Raw genomic sequence first — 19,632 nt, 5'->3', positions numbered from 1 at the left:
CGCAAGACTTTAGCTAATTTGCCCTACGCGGGATCTCGCCTTTTTGGCGAGTCTTTGGATACTCTGATAAAGGGAATTTCCGGGGGTAAGAGCACTCTCTTACCCCAAACTCACAAGAATAAGTTTGTTCGCGGTAAGAAGAATACCTCGTTTAGGCCCTCTCAGGGGTCCTTTCGTGCCTTTCGGTCGCAATATAAGGGCAAGCCCTTCAAGGGCCAAGTCTCCCAGAAAAAGCCGTGGGCGGGTAAGCAGAAGTCCGGCCAGTCCGGGTCCGCTGCCCATGCCAATTCGGCCTGAAGGGGCGCCCTCACCCGGTTCCGGGGTGGGGGGACGTTTGCTCGGTTTTCTTCAACCTTGGCTGGCCCGCATTCGGGACAGGTGGGTTCAGGAAATCGTTCGATTTGGATACAAGATCGATTTTTTTCTCTCAAATCTTCAGCTGTCTCCGGAGCACTTGCAGGATCTGCACCTGGCGGTGCGGGACCTGCGGGCCCAGGGAGTGGTGGTTCCGGTACCTCATTGGGACATATTTCGGGGGTTCTATTCCAATCTGTTCACTGTGCCCAGAAAGGAGGGCAAGGTGCGTCCGATTTTGGACTTAAAAGCTCTGAACCGCTTTGTGCGGGTTTGCAAGTTCCGCATGGAATCCCTGCGCTCAGTGGTGGCTGCCCTGGTTCCGGGGGAATTCATGGCCTCCATCAAATTGAAGGATGCGTACCTTCACGCCCCCATTTTCAAGGGTCACCAGAGGTACCTTCGATTCGCCATTGTGGAGGATCATTACCAATTTGTGGCGTTACCCTTCGGTCTCGCTTCGGCTCCGCGGGCTTTCACCAAGGTGCTTGCGCCGGTCCTGGCTTTGAGAGCCCAGGGCATCTCTGTCCTGGGGTATCTGGACGATATCTTGATTCGGTCTGCGACCAGCCAGGTACTGGTGAACGACCTGTCCATCACGATGCAGACTCTGCAGGAGTTCGTTCAAGCGAAGGTCTTCCTGCCGGAAGACAAGCTTCGGACACTTCAGAACGAAGTCAGGTCCCTCAGGGACAATCTGTGCTCGTCCCTCCGGATGTGTATGAGGTGTCTGGGATTGATGGTCTCGGCTTTCGAGGCGATTCCCTTCGCCCAGTTTCACACGCGGGATCTTCAGGCGGAGATCCTGGCCAAGTGGAACGGGCGTCCGCAATCTCTGGATCTGCGGATTTCATTGAGCCGCCTCACCCGAAGGGGTCTTTTATGGTGGCTCCAGTCCCCGGCGGTGTCGGGGGGCAAGTCCTTTCATCCTTTGTCGTGGACGGTAATCACCACGGATGCCAGCCTGTCGGGCTGGGGTGGTGTTCTGGGCGTTCTGTCCGCCCAGGGAACTTGGTCGGAGGAGGAATCCTCCCTCCCGATCAACATTCTGGAATTGCGAGCGATAAATCTCTGCCTTCTGCGTTGGACGGACAGGCTTCAGGGCCGTCCGGTTCGGGTGCAGACGGACAATGCCACAGCGTTGGCCTACATCAACCACCAAGGGGGCACCAGGAGTGCCCGAGCGGCTCGGGAAGTAACCGACATTCTGTCTTGGGCCGAGATTCACGTCCCGGCGATATCTGCAGTTCACATTCCGGGGGTGGAGAACTGGCAGGCGGATTATCTGAGCCGCCAGACCCTGGACCAGGGAGAATGGTCCCTTCACCCGGATGTCTTTCAGATGTTGTGCGCGAAGTGGGGTTCCCCAGATGTGGACCTGTTCGCGTCTCGTCTAAACAACAAGGGCGAAAGGTTCGTGGCAAGGACGCGCGATCCTCGGGCAGACGCCTCAGACGCGTTAGTGGCGCCCTGGCGTCAGTATCGTCTAATGTATGCCTTTCCCCCGATTCAGCTGCTGTCCAGGCTCCTTCGCAGGTTGGCCTCGGAACCGCACACGGTGATTCTGGTGGCGCCAGACTGGCCTCGCCGGTCTTGGTACGCAGACCTCGTGAATCTGGCGGTCGACACTCCGTGGCGTCTGCCTCTTCGAGAAGATCTCCTGTCTCAAGGACCGATATTCCATCCTGCCTTACAGTCGCTGGCTTTAACGGCCTGGCTGTTGAAAGCCAGGTCCTGAAGGATAGGGGTCTCTCCCCTGAGGTCATTCCCACTTTGATCAAGGCTAGAAAAGCCTCTTCGTGGAAGATTTACTACCGTACTTGGAAGGCGTATTTTGCCTGGTGTGAGTCCAGGGGGTTTTCCCCTCGCTCATACTCGGTATCGAGTGTGTTGGCTTTCCTTCAAACGGGCGTGGACCAGCGTTTGGCGTTGGCCACGATTAAGGGTCAGTTTTCTGCGCTGGCCGTTCTCTTTCAACGCCCTGTGGCGTCTAATTCTTTGGTTAGCACCTTTGTTCAAGGGGTGCGACACTTGGCCCCTCCTCGGAGGGACCCTTTACCTCCATGGGACTTGAACCTTGTTCTGTCCGTGTTGCAGCATGCTCCCTTTGAGAAGATCAGGGAGATCTCGTTGTCTCTGTTGTCCAAGAAGGTTTCCTTTTTGGTGGCGATCACTTCGGCTCGCAGGGTATCGGAGCTGGCGGCCTTGTCCTGCAGCTCTCCCTACTTGGTGATTCACTTGGATAAGGTGGTCTTACGACCTAACCCTTCTTTTCTTCCGAAGAGGATCTCGGAATTTCACCTCAATTAGGACATTGTCTTACCTTCGCTTTGCGCGAAGCCTAAGCATCCAAAGGAGGTGGCTTTGCATTCCTTGGATGTGGTTCGGGCGATCAGAGTTTACCTGTCGTCGACGGAATCCTTTCGCAAGTCGGATTCTCTATTTGTCCTTCCAGAGGGACCTCAGAAGGGCATGGCGGCGTCGGCTGCGACCATCGCCAAATGGATCAGACAGACCATTGTGCAAGCCTATGCTTTGAAGGGGAAGGTTCCTCCTTTCCCTGTGAAGGCGCACTCTACCAGGTCTCTGAGTACGTCTTGGGCCTATCGTCATCAGGCTTCTGTGGCCCAGGTGTGTTAAGCGGCGATTTGGTCGTCCGTTCACACCTTCTCCACATTTTACAAGGTGGATGTTCAGGCATCGGCAGATGCTTCCTTTTGCAATAAAGTTCTTAGTGCGGCAGTGCCTTAGGGTTCCTTGTTTGGGTCCTTGGCTGTTGGGGTGTTTTTACCCCTAGGTTACTTGTTCTTCCTGGGTTGTTGCTCCTGTTGAGCACGTTTTTCCTGTTGCCCAGTTGGTTCTCTTACTTTGGTAAGGTTCTTTTTTCTGATGTGGGTACTGCGTTGCTTTAGGTGCGGCTGCGTTTTTCCCACCCCTCATGTCTACACTGCTCTGGGACGTCCCCATTAGTGAAGATTATGAAGTGGCGGCGACTGTCGGAGGACGCAAGAGAAAACGGAATTTTTGTAAAATCTTACCGTAAAATTCCTTTCTCTGAGTCCTCCGACAGTCGCCGCCCCCGCCCCTCTTTTGGGGTTTGTTTATGTACTTTACTGCTATGTTACTGAAACTGAGTTGAGAATGCAGGAAGCAGGGAGGTATTGACTGAGGGGACCACCCCCTAGGGGTGTGATATGCTAAAAGCTTTGATATTAACAAATCTTGTTGCCTAGCTACTCCCGCGGAGAAAAGGTCAAATACCCCATTAGTGAAGATTATGAAGTGGCGGCGACTGTTGGAGGACTCGGAGAAAGGAATTTTACGGTAAGATTTTACAAAAATTCCGTTATATATTTTTTTTAGCTAATTTTTATCTATGTAGTCTTAAACTCTGCAGTATCTTTCCAGTAAAGCTGTTGCCAGTGTCCAAGCAATTGAAAATAGTGGCCTATAACCCAGGGTCTATGAATATCTATGCTGTCCTATACCGTACTGAAATTTACCGGAAAGGCAACTTTTTGTACTTGCCATAAAATAATCTTCGCAAAGTCTATTGGGCGACACAGGTCACGTACCCTGTATTTTTGGACCTTGTAGACTGCTTGCTCACAAAATGGAGTCATGACTGTTGGAGGTGGGGTTATACAGGGGTTGGCCTAATGTTTTTTGTTTGCCACTGTCCAAACCTGTAGGCAGCAGTAATAACCCACCTGTCCAAGAATTACTACATGCCTGTATCCATCAATGGACTTTAAAAGTTACTTCACAGTAAGGGCTCTTTCACACGGTCCGCCTCCGTAGGCGGATCCGTGCTGCTCAGCAGGGGATCGTAAACACAGATCCCCGCTGAGCAGGAAGGTGACCTCTCCCTCTCCGCTCTGTGCACGGAGAGAGAGATGTCAGAGCCCCATGCATCTCTATGGGGGAATCGGATGAGAAGGGACCGCCTGTCCGCTGACATCCGATCCCCTGGATGGATGGAAAATAGGGTTTCCATCTGTCTGAATTTCACGGACAGGATCGGATGCGGATGGCAGCGCATGTCAGCAGACATGTCTCCGCTGACATCCGCTGACCAATAGGGATGCATGGGGGATCCGATCAGATCCGCCTAAAAAACTGACAGGCGGATCTGATCGGATCGCTCGTGTGAAAGGACCCATAGGTTTATTTTTCAAAATAATAAAAGATGTGCATGTATTTGATGCTATAAATATTTTGATTATTCTATCACCTGCCTGTCTTAAAATGCTGAAACTTTAGTTTTCTGTATTACAGTTAAAACATTGTAGTCGCTATATCCATGATCTGTTTCCCTCACTGATTAAAAACTTGGATCCTGTGCCTCTGAGACATCTACTGAATTTAGTATCAGGCCTACATCCCAGTGCACATACAGAACAGGTAAGTGGAGATGTAAAATGGGTTTTATTCCAAAACAGTCCTAGCTTATGACCTTGGAGGGCAACTCCTCCAAAACATGTTTCTTTTACATCCTATGACACTTGTAATTGCTGATTCAGTTGGGCAGTTGTAGTGAAATTGGGCATTTCTGGTGAAATGCGTTGTGATGGAGTTACTAAGGGGTATAGGAGTTCAGCAATCTTGGAAAAAGCTTCCCTACATGTTTTTATAGGAGACCAGTTATGGTTATGGGTCAGTTTTATTTTTTACAGTGCAAGTTCCACTGAAATGGGTATTTTTGGTTTCATTTCCGTTATTCATTTTTAAATCTTCTTAGCTTTTGACCCCGTTCACACTGGGGCGACGCTACTTGCCGGGGCGACCTCACAGGTCGCGGTGCGCAGCTCGCACCGCGACCTCGGAGCGGCCGGCACGGACTTCATATCATTGAAGTCAATGCAGGTCGCTCCATGTCGCCCCAAAGAAGCTCCAGACCCTTTTTCTAAGTCGGAGCGACTTGTGTCGCTCCTATTAGAACGGGTCCACAGCTACTCTATGGCAGGCGACCTACGGCGACCTGTCAGGCGACCAGGTCACCTGACAGGTCGCCCCAGTGTGAACGGAGTCTTAGCCCCCATTCACACTATCGCGACGCTACTTCCAGGGGCGACCTCCGAGATCGCGGTGCGAGCAGCGCGCCGCGACCTCGGAGCGGCCGCCACGGACTTCATAACATTAAAGTCTATGGCGGTCGCCCCAAAGAAGCTCCGGACCTTTTTTCTAAGTCGGAGCGACTTGTGTCGCTCCTATTAGAACGGGTCCGCAGCTTCCCTATGGAAGGCGACCTACGGCGACCTGTGAGGCAACCAGGTCGCCTCACAGGTCGCCTTAGTGTGAAAGGGGGCTTAATCTTATTCGCTTTTAAACTTGTTTGTTTTTTTAAATTTAAAAATAAACGTTTGGGGTTTATTTTAAAGAAAATTGGACAAATGTGACAAGCATTCGCTTATCCTCAACGAATGACCAGTATTCTCAGAAAACAATGTATTGTCTAAAGAGATTTTAAAACCCATTTAGTACTGGAACTAATATATGGAGAAAATATGTATAATATTCTATTTACTCTATTTAGGTGGCGTGAACTTTTAAGGTATATCTGTAACTGTTTTTTGTTTTTTTATTTGGATCAACTAGGGGATGGGTGGAACCCCTGATGTTGTGACTTTGTACTTTTTGCAGCTTTTTTAGTTTTTGTTTAGAGACGGGAAGTGAATTTTCACTGAACTTACTAAACAAGATGAAGCTGTGTTTCAATCAACACATTTTTATTTTCTAGTATATGACTGGGTATTCAACATTAACGAAAGTTTACCCTATTTATGATAAAGTTTTCAAAGTGATTATTCACTTTGCTAAGTGAGCAGCCCCTCTGCTTTATTATATCAATTTTAGCTTCTGTTCAGAATTTTACCTTGTCCTGCTTGGTTTACCCCAATTTCAGGCAGTATTTTCTAGACCATGGTTCAAACTCTCTCGGTTCTCCTCTGTACCACTGCTATGTGCTCTGAAAGTTGATCCTTGCTGTTGCTTGCGATCTTTCTGTGGAAAGTATTGGACCCACAGCCTTTTGTAATTCAAGGCTGGAGTATAAAGTGGAACTGGCTGGGACCTGTTGCAATAATTTTTTGCACTGCATATCTTTTTGTTTTGTTATGTGCTGCTCCAACTGCATTTTAAAATGCCAAAAAACTCATTAAGATAAAAAACCTTCTGACTTTACAACTCCTTTAAGTGTCTTTTGATCATAAGCTTGTATTCTGCTAAAAGGAAGTTGTTTCTTTTTATAGACCTTGTATTTGGCTTCAATGTTGATTAAAGCCCTGTGGAACAATGCACTAGCAGCTAAGGCCCAGCTTTCTAAACAGAGCTCCTTTGCTTCATTACTGAATACCAATCTACCAATGGGCAACAAGAAAGGTGAGTCCATACAATATGCCACAATTTCTTTTGTGAGTAACATTCTGATATAAGCTATGAAGTTCAGATCTCTACAAATAAAAATTAAATGAACCTTGGTAAATATGTTTTTAGGTTCACCAGCAGCTAGCCCTCAGAGCAGCGACAACAGTGACACTCACCACAGTGGCGGAAGTGACATAGAAATGGATGAACAAATTCTAAACAGATCTAAGCATGTACAACAGCGACTTTCGGATACAGAGGTACTAGATCATTTGATAATTATTTCACTAGCTTTTATTTTCATTTGCATGGATGCTTTCATATATATTTCGACAAGTTTCCATTTCACCATTATATTTGCACATAGGGTCAGTCACATTTAAACACTACATATGCTAGCTGAGCAATTCTGCTTAGTAGTGATGCATATAGTGAATGTGCGTCTCTGCTACTTTATCGGTTTATCAAACTAGTTCTGTCTGGTTGAAAATAATACTCTGTAGACTTCACAAACGTGGTGATCTAGGCTGCCTTGACTTTGGGTCAAATAAGTAAGTCTTTGACTTTCAGGGTATACTGCTGCCTACAGGAGAATTGGACACTGGCATGCAAAGGTAGGCCAGTCCAGGATAATCCCTCCTGCTAACAACATGCCTTCTTTTTCTAGGTGGATGGATTTATTTCCTTCAGCTCTGCTTTTTTTTTTTTCAATTTTTCCTTTAATTGCAGAGCTGTCTGTACCTTGCCCAGTTTGTCCCGTGTGACTCTGTGAGATTGAAACTTTCGTTCCTTAAGCGTTTTAAGGAACCGTTTTTGGCTCTCTGGAGGAGATTCTATTCTAATTCACAATGTTATACAACGTAAATTGTGCTTCACTGCTGCCATGTAAGTAAACTTTGTATAATAAGCAATAAGTCCAAATAAGGCAAAGCTAGTGTTGACTCTTTCTAGAACATATACATTCATAATTGCCACCAAAATATCAAAAAGTTCCAACAAAAAGTTGCAACGCTCTCCCACATGACTTCCTCATGGGTAGGAAGAAAGGAGGAATAAGATGTCACGTGGGACAGTGACACAACATGTAGGATGGAAGCCGGGTAATGTAATTTCTGGTCTGGGACCAGAAGTAGCACTGTTTGCACTACTGAGTGTGTTGTAACATGCTACAAGACTTGTTACTTAATGTTAGAGCGGTTTTTATGAACTACTTTTATCCTTTAAAAAATATTTCTCTTTCCTTCACTGACGGACACAGCTCCATGTCTCCTAGACCATTGGGCTGGAGTGGTTGTGGGCCCCTTGGAAAGGGGGCATGGGTGCATTGGGTAGGGGGGCTTGTCGAGTGGTGGGTGGGTGCTGCTGTCGGCCTCCCCTTTTAGGGGATGCTCGTAGCTGGGTGCTGCCGGGGGGGAGGGGTAGGTTGGGGGGGGGGGACGGAAGGGAACGGACTCATGGCGCCGCTATTTTTTCATGGTCTCTGCATTCCCGACTTCAGCAGCCATGTTTCGGGTTTCCCCATAGAGAACGGCAGCCATTTTCCTGTAGTCTGAGTCCGGTGATGTGCTGCGGGGGCCTCTAGTGTCAATGTCGGCGCTTCCTCTTCCATTGCAGTGTGGCAGGCTGTTTGGCGCTCCCCAGCTCTAGGGTGGTGAGTCAGGGCTTTTTGCTTTTACTGTGAAATATTTTTCTCTGAGGTTCACTGACGGACACAGCACCTGCCGATGTGTTGGGTTGAGTTATGTGTTCTTCTGACACGGCTTGTTACAAACTGAAGTCCTATAGCAGGAAGTGATGGTATACCCTCTGGGACTGCCTTTGAGGCATAACCAAAAGGTTTCCGCCTAGTCCTACTCCTAGAAAGAGCAGCATAAAGCCCTATGGTCTAGATGACATGGAGCTGTGTCTGCCAGTGAACCTCAGAGAAAAGGATTTTATGGTAAGACAAAAATCCAGTTGGAGCGATTTTTTTTTTATTTTTATTTTTTTTTATTTTGAGTATTGGACCCTTTTATTTAAAGAGACCAGTGGCACAGCATACAGTATCCTGGTGTACTGAGGAGAGGTGGAGGAAACCTCATTTATTCTAACAAACGAGTTATGACCTGTATATTATGTATAGGTCCATTTCCTAAGGTGAGAGAGCAATCTATGTGGGGGTGGCAGCAGCAGAGAAGTGGAGAAGGGATCCACTGGCAACTTTATACTATTGTTGGGGCTCTTTGATTATTTTTGTAGCACTTGTGATTGTATGTTATATTCTATTATTATTTGGACTTATTGCTTATTATACACAAATTGTTTACTTCTGTTGACAGCTCATCACTATTTTTGTTACAGAACATTGTGATTTATATGTGGGAACACAAATACCGGTGTTTGCAGCAGCTTGTCACTTATTTATGATTTCTCTTACATTTTTGAGTCTTCAAATCTAAAGTTAATTAGTGGCAGCACATCAGAGTTATTTTTTACTTTCTACTCTAATTCAACCTGCGTTCTTTTTTGATTGTCATCGCCTTTGCGAGGCGCGTTGCTGCGTGGCTGACCTTAGACTTTCCATATAGGGAACCCTATTTATTTTCGGCCCTGCAATAGGACTCAGTGAGTTGAGGTCTATGACCTTTGTGACCAAGGCCCTCTGTTCGAACCCAGCTTTCTGGGAGGTGCTTCTTCTCTTTGTTTGACCACAGTTTAAATTGTAAAGCCCCGTACACACGTACCGATCGTCGGCCGAACGATCGGCCGTCTTTTGTCCCCGGGCTGTTGTGTCCCCTGAAAAGTGCAAAAGACTGCACACGAATTTTGTCCGCCAACAACAGCCGACTGCAGAAGTGATGTCATGTGATGGTTAACTTTCCCTGTGTTTTTTCTTTTCTGAGCATGCCCAGTCTTGCAAATCTGCTGTCTGTCGGCCGAGATCTGTACTGACTGGCGAACAATCGGCCGTTCTGGTGTCGGCATACAAAAATTTTAATGCTTGCACGACAGATTCTGTTCGGCCGAAAGTGCGCTGTCGGCTGTCGGAAGCATCATACTAACAAGCCGAAAATATTTTCGGCCGACAATCTGCACGTGTGTACGGGCATTTAGACTCGTTTTCTCTCTCTCCCGCTGATCCTTTTTCTCTTTTCCTCATCAAGAATACGATACTGGCTATATAAAAGTTTCTTGAACCTCTGATTTTAGACATAGAGTCCATTGAGGGTCCACCAGTCCCACCTCTCTGTTTGTTCATGGTTTTGGTACTAAGTATTTTTTCTTTTGTTTGTCATGTCCAGGCAGTGTAACCCAAAAGTGAGACTTCCTGCATCCCTCAATGTGCTCCAAGAAAGATATTTTATAGTGAGGACAAAATTCCTATTTCTCTTTCGTTCATTGATAGACACAGCTTCTTATCTTCTTGACCATTGGGTTTTAAATTTAACTTTTTCCTATCTTTGTTATTTTGTTCCTTTGAGAATTTACAATCAACTGCCGGACTGAACGACCAACTGGATAATCTAGATCCAGAGGGTCCATCCAGTCTGGCCAGTGAGCGATCGCCTGCAGGCCTCAGGTCCGCGCTAGGTCGGCCGCGACATAGCCCCACTGGACAGGGGCTGGCCTGCGAGTTAAACGTCTCGCGAGGCGCATACAACCTGGCCTCCGCCCAAGTCGCAGTGTTCCTCCTGGCCAACAGCCTCCCCCATTCCGATGTAGTGGTGGTCTGTCAGGAGCGATGCCCACCCTGTTCCTGGTATGGTAAGGTAATGCCGTTTCCCCTCTTCCCCTGAAAGTTTTGGGGTTGACATGGGGGCCCCTACCTAGTACGGTAAGACCCTCGGGTTCCCCTCCTCACCCCCCCCCCAGCCTCTCTAAAATTTCGGGGGTCACTGTGGGTCTTCCGGGGTTGGTGGCTAGGGCGCGGATGTCTTCTGGGCTCCCTGCTACAGTTGTTGGGCTGGGTGAGCGGATGAATTAGATTTAGGCCATGGCTTTGTGGCTTACTGGTTGTGAGCTGTGTGGGGCCTCCGCATCTGCCCTCCCCTCCACTGCCCCCGGGCGGTGGACTTTGCTGGGGCTCGTACCCAAGCGGCTGGCTGTCAAAAATGTCGACCACTGCTTGCGACCTACTAGGCCATGCGGCCTTATTTGGGCGCCTCACTTGGGGGGCGGCCCCAGTGAGGTTGGCTGCAGCCCTTGCTCTTTCTTTTGGGCATCTGCCTGGCTGGAATCTGTGCACTTGCGGCTGGGCCTCCACAGAAATTTAGGTTGCGGCCTACTAGCCTATGCGGCAAGCTTGGCGCCTCCCTTGGAAGGGGTGGCGCTGTGAAAGCGGTTTATTTTTTGATGGCAGCCATGGCACCATTATTGTGTAGGACACATGCCCTTTTATAGCGCTGTAGAACCATTAGGGTACCCTGCCTGCCCGTCCGCCGCACAGCGGGTGGCCCCCTTTTTAAGGGGGCTATTTCCTATTATGCAGGCATCTAGGGAGGGGCTCGGAGGGCGACGTCCCTTGTGTTTTTTTTTTTTTTTTGCGGGATCGCAGTCGGCGGCCCTCCCCTGGTTGTTATCCGGTTGATGAGGCAGGGGGCGCTATATACTAAGCTCAGTCTCATCAGATCCTGAATCTATTTCAGCCGCCGCAGACGCTAGTGACCCTACTGGGTCTGCGTCCACGCACCCCGAGTGCTCAAATAGTGAGGATGATTCCTCTGCTCCTCTAGCGCGCATTAAAAAGGCGCTGATGCATGCACTGATTGTGTCAGTGTGTGAAACTTTAACCACTTCCCGCCAGCCATATTGCAAAATGACGGCCAGAAAGATGCTGCTTTATCCTGACTGGCCGTCATGACGTCCAGCAGGATAGACCAGGCGCGCAGAACGGCGATCCGTGGAGCGATGTGTCACTGACTCACCGCATCTCCGTTCCCGGTAAAGAGCCTGATGATGTAGGCTCTTTACCATGTTACCAGCTGTGTCCAATCACTGCTGGTCACATAGTAAATTGGAAGTGCCGTTGATCGGTTTTTCCTCAGTTCGTGCCTGACTGGCACGAGTAGAGGAGAGTCGATCGGCGGCTCTCCTGACAGGGGAGGGGCCTGTGCTGATAATAAGAGCATTGATTACCAGTGCAGACCCTTGGGGGATGCCACTAGAGCCACCAGAGATGCCAATCGGCTCAGGGACCCTTTCAGTGCCCTCCTCATGAGTGCTGCCCATCATTGCCATCTATCAGTGCCGCTCACCAGTGCCCATCATTGCCACCCATCAGTGCCGCCTATCAGTGCCCATCAGTGCTGCATATTAGTGCCCCATCATCAGTGCCTCCTTATCAGTACCTGTCAGTGCGGCCTCATCAGTGCCTATCAGTGCAGGAAAAAAACGTATCTATTTAGAAAATTTTATAACCTAAACAAAAAAATTTTTTTTTTTTTTCAAACATTTTTTTATTTGTGTAGCAAAAAAGAAAAAATCCTTGCGATGATCAAAAACCACCATAAGAGAAAGCTCTATTTGTGGGGACAAAATTACATAAATTTGTTTTAGGTACAGTGTTGCATGACCGTGCAATTGTCATTCAAAATGCAACAGCGCTAAAAGCTTAAAATTGGCCTGGGCAGGAAGGGGTGAAAGTGCCCTGTATTGAAGTGGTTAAAGATGGAGGAGGCGGCTGATGCTGCATCGGAGGCGCCGGTCACTTTTAGCACCCACAGGCCCTCCAAAGCGGTGAGGATGTTCCCCCTTTTCCGCTTGGTCCCGAAGCCTTTTGCTATGCGGTATCCTTGTGAGGATTCCCTGTTTTAAAAAGTAGACGATCCCACCTGTAGTGGACTTGCCGGTTTCCAGGTTAAAGACAGCTACCTTAATTTCGGTTAAGGAGTCCCCGGCTTTTAAAGACCCAGCTGATGGGAGGGCGGAGGCTCTAGCCCGCCATATGTTCACTGTGGTTGGTTCGGCACTTAGGCCAGTATTTACTATTACCCTGGTGTCTCAAATTCTGACCGAGTGAGCCAAACTTTTACGCCAGGACCTGGAGGGAAAACAGGTTCCCTTGCCTTTGCGGAGCTGGCGGATTAGTTGGTGCAGGGGCTACAGTTTATCTGTGATGCCTCTTTGGATGTGGCTCCTTTGATTTTAGGCTGTCTGTATCAGCAGTGGTCCTTTGGCGTATTATCTGGAGGAAATGCTGGTCCGAGGGCAAGGAGCCCCGTCGTAGACGTGGACCATTCTTCTCGGCTCATAAGAGGCCTTTTCGTCCCCCAGGGTCTTAAGGCAAGAGATAAAAGCACTTAAGGGCCCCCACCAGAGGTTCCAAGAGGACCTGGTCTGGCAAGCCAGGAGCGGGCACTTCCAGATCTGCGGACAAGGCTTTCTCTGCAGGAAGGGGCACCCTCACCCGTATCTGGCGTGGGCCGGACGTCTTCGCTGTTTTCCGGATTCGTGTACCAACCTGGTACAGGACAAGTGGGTCCACAAGTCATTCAGTATAACTACAAGATCGAATTTCAGTCTTATCCTCCGGGAAAGGTTCTTCCCTTCCAACCTGCACTCGTCCCCAGATTGCGTACGGGGTCTCTTTGGGACAGTGCAAGACTTGTTCCTTCGAGGGGTGATTGTTCCGGTTCTGACTTGGGAACATTTTCAGGGGTTTTACTTAAACCTCTTTACAGTTCCCAGGAAGGAAGGCAAGGTACGTCCAATTCTGGACCTCAAGACACTAAACTGCTTTGCATGGATACAGACGTTCTGAATGGAGTCCATTCGCACGGTAGTGGCGTCCCTACATCAGGGACGGTCTTGCTTCTATCGACCTCAAGGACGCCTACCTTCACATTCCAGTATGTGCCCGTCACCAGCGCTTCCTCCACTTTGCCGTGGTCGAGGAGCACAATCAGTTTGTGGCGTTACCCTTTGGTCTCGCCTCCGCTCCTCGGGTCTTCAAAAAAGTGTTGGCCCCGGTGCTAGCATTGTTGCGTTAGCGGGGGAACGCGGTACTGGGGTACCTGGACGATCATCTTCTATGAGCGGAGCCTCTAACTGCTCTGACAGACAACTTAGAGATTACTCTGTGAACTCTTAGGGAGTTCGGTTGGATTCTGAACCTTCAGAAGTCTGCTCTGGTTCCGTCCACAAAATTGGACTATCTGGGTCTGACTCTGGAGCCTCAGCCAAGTGTTTCTTCTTCTGCAAACTTTCTAGACATTGCAGGAGGCAATTCAGCTTCTGTTGTCCAGCAGACGGTCATCCCCCCAGGCTTGCATGTGGGTGCTGGGCCTGATGGTGTCTACCTTCGAGGTGGTTCTGTTTGCACAGTTCCAGACGAGATCTCTGGAAAAAGATATTCTGGTGAAATGGGACAAGAATCCATGGTCTTTAGGGGTGGCTTCGTTCTCTGGCACTTTTGACAGGGAAAATCCTTTCCTCCCCCCTGCACTGGACGGTTATCACCACGGATGTCAGCCTGTCCGGGTGGGGCGGCATTCTTGGCACAGATTGTACTCTGGGGGGGTCTGGACTCTGGAAGAGTCCATACTGCTGATTAATGTACTGGAACTTCCGAGTTGTCAGACTGTCTGCATCATTGTAACCATTCATCTTCAGGGGTTTCCAGTACGAATTAAGTCGGACAATGCCAGGGCCGTGGTCTGTCAATCGCCAAGGGGGCAAAAGAAGTGTCCTGGTAGCTCGGGAAATAGCCGGCAGAAAGCAAGGTCCCTAAAGAAATGGCTTAGCGAGTTTGGGGGTGGAGGAACTTGACTAGGCTGCACAGAGTCCTGACCGCAACCTGATAGAACACCTTTGGGATACTTTAGAATGGAGACTGCGAGCCAGGTCTTCTCGTCCAATATTAGTGCCTGACCTCATAAACGCGCTTCTGGAAGAATGGTCAAACATTCCCATAGACACACTCCTAAACCTTTTGGCTATTCTTCACAGAATAGTTTAACCTGTTATATATCTGCAAAGGGGGACAACTCAATATTGAGCCCTATGGACTAAGACTGGGATGCCATTAAAGTTCATGCACCTGTAAAAGCAAGCATTACAATACTTTTAACAATATAGTGTGTGTATGTGTTATTTGAAATGCCTCTGTTTTCTAAGGGTTCCTAAAAGCCGTTCTTGGTAATGTGCAGGGGTTTTCCCTGTTAGAACTCCTATCCTATCCTTGTGGGGTCCCCAGAGCCACCTAAGGCCACACTCTGAAATGTCTCCTGTTTTAGCACAGTCCCTAACATGTTTATTTTTTATCTATTCAGGAGTCTATGCAAGGGAGTTCAGATGAAACCGCAAACAGTGGTGAAGATGCCAGCAGTGGTCCAGGAAGTAGCAGTGGGCACAGCGATGGCTCAAGCAATGAGGTCAATTCCAGTCATGCCAGTCAGTCTGCAGGCAGCCCGGGCAGCGAGGTTCATTCAGAGGACATAGCAGATATGGAAGCTTTAAAAGAGGAGGAGGAGGAAGAGGAGGAGGAGGAAGAGGAGCATTCTCACAACCCTTCCAAAAGCAGCAGAGCAGTTGACCTACAGAAGAGAAAATTGGAGTCTCAAGCGGGTATTTGTTTAGGGGATCCCCAGGGGACAGCGGATATAGGTGCAACAAGCAATGGCACATGCAAGGACCTGGTTTTTAATTCAGAGTCTGTTCAACCAGGTGATAGTCGCATTCGCATCTTGGATGCCTGCTCCCATTCAGAAGAGCCTGAGCATGACATGACGGGGGAGATGAGTGGTGGCCACATGCAAAGCTCTCACGACACCTGCATCGCCCGTAGTGGAGACTTCTTGGGAGAGGCTATCGGGAATGAGCTGTTTAATTGCCGACGGTTTATTGGTCCTCAGCATCACCACCACCACCACCATCATCATCACCACCATCACCACCACCACCATGAAGGGTACGTCATTTTATGATTTTTTTAATAATTAGAAAACTTCTCTCTGTACAATCCAAATCAGGCACAAATTTGAGACCCATTATTTGCAATTTAATTTGTATCCTAATGATAGATACTTATGAAAACAGTAACCAATAACCTTTTTATTATGGCAATAATTATATTGGATTAATGTCCAGGTTTATCACTAAGTGCATTATAATTTTTTTAAATGTAACTTTTGCTTTGATAGTTTCAAACACATCACCAGGACAAGCATACTCAAATCCCACCTAACAAAAAAAAAAAAAAGAAATACAATACTGCATTTTGTGATAATTTAACAAAGTTTCTCTGTTCTTTCACAAGCCGTGTAATATATGGGGCCAGTTCATACTTTCGGGCCCCGTTTACATGGACACAGACCCGTATACCCATGAAGAGAGCTGCGTTTACTCGTCAGAGGTACAGGTGGTCCCTGTAGCCAGCCTTTTCAAATCAGTGGCAGGTGGACAGCTGGGGTATTACTGTTAGATCTGTCCAAATTACCTTCTCAAGTGAGCATTACACCATTCTACCTTTCTTCCAGGCACATGGTAGATGACATGTTGAGTGCGGATGATGTGAGTTGTAGTAGCTCACAAGTAAGTGCAAAGTCTGAGAAAAACATGGCAGACTTTGATGGTGAAGAGTCTGGTTGTGAGGAAGAACTTGTACAGATAAATTCCCATGCCGAGCTGACCTCACACCTTCAGCAGCACCTTCCCAATTTGGCTTCTATTTACCATGAGCATCTGAGTCAAGGTAAGAGGTTTTCTTTACTGCATCACTAGTGTAGTGTTTACATTGTATCATTACATGTGCATGCATGTGATCCATTTTTAAAGCTGTGTGTGTGTGTGGTGTAGTATAGGAAACTGATAGTTAAATTTGGTGTTAACACTAGTTTAACACTAGTTTTACACTAGTTTTACACTAGTTTTACACTAGTTTTACACTAGTTTTACACTAGTTTTACACTAGTTTAATGTAAGTTTAAAGGGTCAAGGGTAAAGGCAAATTTAAAAAAAATTTAAATAATAAATGTATAGCCCTGAACCTCCTCTTCTTGGATTCCCCTGCATGTGATCTTTGCTCCTCTTCTCAGTTTGCCCCCATAGCAAGCCTCTTGCTTTGGGTGCACATGCATGCTTGTTCCCGAGCTGTGTACGTCTGTGGAGCTGCGCTCAATGGACACATGCAGTAGGGCTTGGCCCTGCCTCCCACTTTCTCTCAGCATTTGACAGCGGCTCCTGCTGCTGCCCAAGTCCCTGTGTGAAGAGAAAGAGAGGGTGGAGAAGAGATGCAACCATGCAGAGTGCGGGATCAAATGACAACTCCGATAATTAGGAAGATGGGGGAAGTAGAGCAGGCCATAATATTTTATGGCCTGTAAAATTTTTTTTTTTTATTTTATTTTGGACGATATTTGTGCATCCATTTATCAAAAATATAATATGAATTTTAGAGCACACAAACTCTATGTAATACCCATATTTTATGGGAAAATACAAATGATGGGGTTGCATTTAGTTAATACAGAGCTATATCTGTACCTTAGTTGGTATAAATCCTTTTGACAGATTCTATATAAATTATATTTCTCTATCGTTCATTGACGGACGCAGTCCTCTGATCCATATCAGTAGGGTCCCATAGGATGTCAGTTTTAATCTGCCTAGTCAGGAGAAAGGACCTAGTTCCTTGCTGGGATCTTTGGTCCTGGCATAAAAGTATTTTTTTTAATGTAGATTTTTTTTAGCTAGCCTTTTTCTCTGGAATTTTTTCCTGTGAGATCTTGAAGAAACTATGCTGGGATGGGTGACGGGCTGGATATCTACATCCAGTGGTCACCCCAGTCAGGCCAGCGAGCGCATGCAGGCCTTAGCTCTGCGCTGGGTTGGCCGCGACATAGTCCCACTGGACGGGGACGGGCAACGAGAGTTAAACGTCTCGCCAAGTCACACACTACAGGGTCTAGGCCTATGTCGCAGTGTTCCTATATGACAGACAGCCCCCATTACTGCGGTGAAGAGGGGTCCTGTCAGGAGATGGCACCCGCCTGTGTTCCTGGTACTGTGAGTAAACGTTTCCCCCCCTCTTCCCTGGCGCATTTTGGGGTGGACATGGGCCCCTCCCTGGGATGATCGGACCCTCCCACTCCTGGGTTTCTCTCTGTTCGCAGGGCCTTTCCGGAGCTCCACTGTTCATCAATGCATTTTCAGCAGTTCGAGAAGCATTTGGGCCCGGGTGGAGGTGGCCTTGAGAGGTCGCGGTACGCTGAAACGTTTCTCCACCTACCCCTGCCTCATGCGTTGTCTCGGATTCTGAATGTGATTTAGCCGCCGCAGACGGGGGCCTCCCTGCCGGCTCTGTTACCTCGCACCCGGTCTCCGTGCATGATACAGGCGCTGGTGGATGCACTGTTTTTTTCGGTGCGTGACACCCTGCAATTTGGAGGATGCAGCGGCGGCTGCGCCTGAAGGCGCAGGTTGCATCTGGCACCCATGCCATCCGGAGCAGCCTAATTTGCTTGCATGCTCATAAAGAATGTGACTGAGACGTTCCCCTGGGGTGTTTAAGCGGCTGCTAGATGTTACCCTTTTGAGGAGTCTCTGGTAAGGTGGACTGTACCGCCTAAGGTGGACCTATGGTCTCTAGGCTGAATAGGACTGCTGCTGTTCCAGTGGAGATATCCCTGTCCATTAAGGACCTGGAAGATAGGTTGACGCATGCTGGGGCCCGCGATCTCTACTCCCTGGCAGGGTCTGCACTGGGAACAGTGTTTGTGATTGCCCTTGCCGCAAAGACTCTGCTTGATGGGCAGAGTTCCAAAGCCGTGACTTGGTGAGGAGCGAGTCCCCCCTGCCCTGGGGGGGCTGTTGGCACAACTGTTCAGACAAGTGATACTTCGTTCGGATCCGTCCTTCCTTCCGAAGGTGGTTTCTAGTGTTCACTTGAACGAGAAAATTGTATTACCATCTTTGTGTCCTAAGCCCAAACATTCTAAGGAATGTGCATTGCATACTCTGGATATAGTTCGGGCACTCAAGGTGTACTTGGCGACTACTGAGTCTTTTTGTGAGGCAGGTTCGCTCTCTGTACTCACGGATGGCCCAAGAGCAGGATGGCCCTGCGTCTGCTGCAATTATTTCTAGTTGGATCAGACAGATGGTGGTGCAGGCTTATTCAATTAAGGGTCAGGTCCTACCTTTCCCTGGTTCGACGCATTCTACTCGGACGCCTAGTGCTTCCTGGGATTTTTGCCATACAGGCATCTGTGCTTCGGGTTGCAAGACGGCTACCTGGTCATCTGTTCACACCTTTAACAAATTTTATAAGGTGGATTTGCTGGCATCTACAGATGCCTCTTTTGGCCGCAAAGTTTTGCTGGCTGCTGTCTGGAGGGCTTTTGGCCTTCCTTGAGGGTATTTACTGTTTGTTTCAGGTGGGCCTCATCTTTTGTTCTGATGAGTTCTAGGTTACCTGGTTGGCTATGTTTAGCATTGGGGACTTGATCTTTTCTGCTGTTCCCACCCCCTCATTTTATGGCACTGCTTTGAGACGTCCCTACTGATATGGATCAGAGGACTGCGTTTGTCAAAAAACGGTAGAGAAAACTGGATTTTTGACTTACCGTAAAATCCTTTTCTCAAGTATGACGGACACAGTACCCGCTCCTCTATTTTGAGTTGAGTTGGTGTTATTTTTCTGACACTGCTTTGATACAAAAATGACATCCTATGCTGGAAGAGAGAGGGTGTACCCATAGGCGTAGCCAGAACTTTTCTGCCTAGTCTCCTACTCCTGTAGGGGGCAGTATAACCCTACTGATATGGATCAGAGGACTGCGTCGGTCAATAAACTTAAGAGAAAAGGATGTTACGGTAAGTCAAAAATCCAGTTTTTTTTTTTTTTTTTTTTTACATTTTTTAATTAGTTCTGACTTCAGGAAGACATGGCTGAAAATTTTTAATGTGCTTCCATTGCAATAACTTTAGTTTCCT

At 48.1% G+C, this 19,632-nt stretch overlaps 1 protein-coding gene across 1 annotated transcript in view; it reads left to right on the top strand.

Annotated features, from left to right (window-relative positions):
- Positions 1 to 19,632, top strand: part of USP34 (ubiquitin specific peptidase 34) — a 600,284-nt gene that overhangs the window by 134,827 nt on the left and 445,825 nt on the right. The window contains exons 11-15 of the mRNA XM_082250967.1: positions 4,633 to 4,758; positions 6,606 to 6,735; positions 6,850 to 6,980; positions 14,970 to 15,607; positions 16,176 to 16,390. Coding sequence (XP_082107093.1) covers positions 4,633 to 4,758; positions 6,606 to 6,735; positions 6,850 to 6,980; positions 14,970 to 15,607; positions 16,176 to 16,390 — 1,240 coding nt within the window. The remainder of the gene's footprint in view (positions 1 to 4,632; positions 4,759 to 6,605; positions 6,736 to 6,849; positions 6,981 to 14,969; positions 15,608 to 16,175; positions 16,391 to 19,632) is intronic.

Source organism: Pelophylax lessonae (genome assembly GCF_965119305.1).
Source record: "Pelophylax lessonae genome assembly, chromosome: 3".
Classification (NCBI taxonomy): domain Eukaryota; kingdom Metazoa; phylum Chordata; class Amphibia; order Anura; family Ranidae; genus Pelophylax; species Pelophylax lessonae.
The sequence above is the reverse complement of the archived record's forward strand: the minus strand, read 5'-3'. Positions and strand labels throughout refer to the sequence as shown.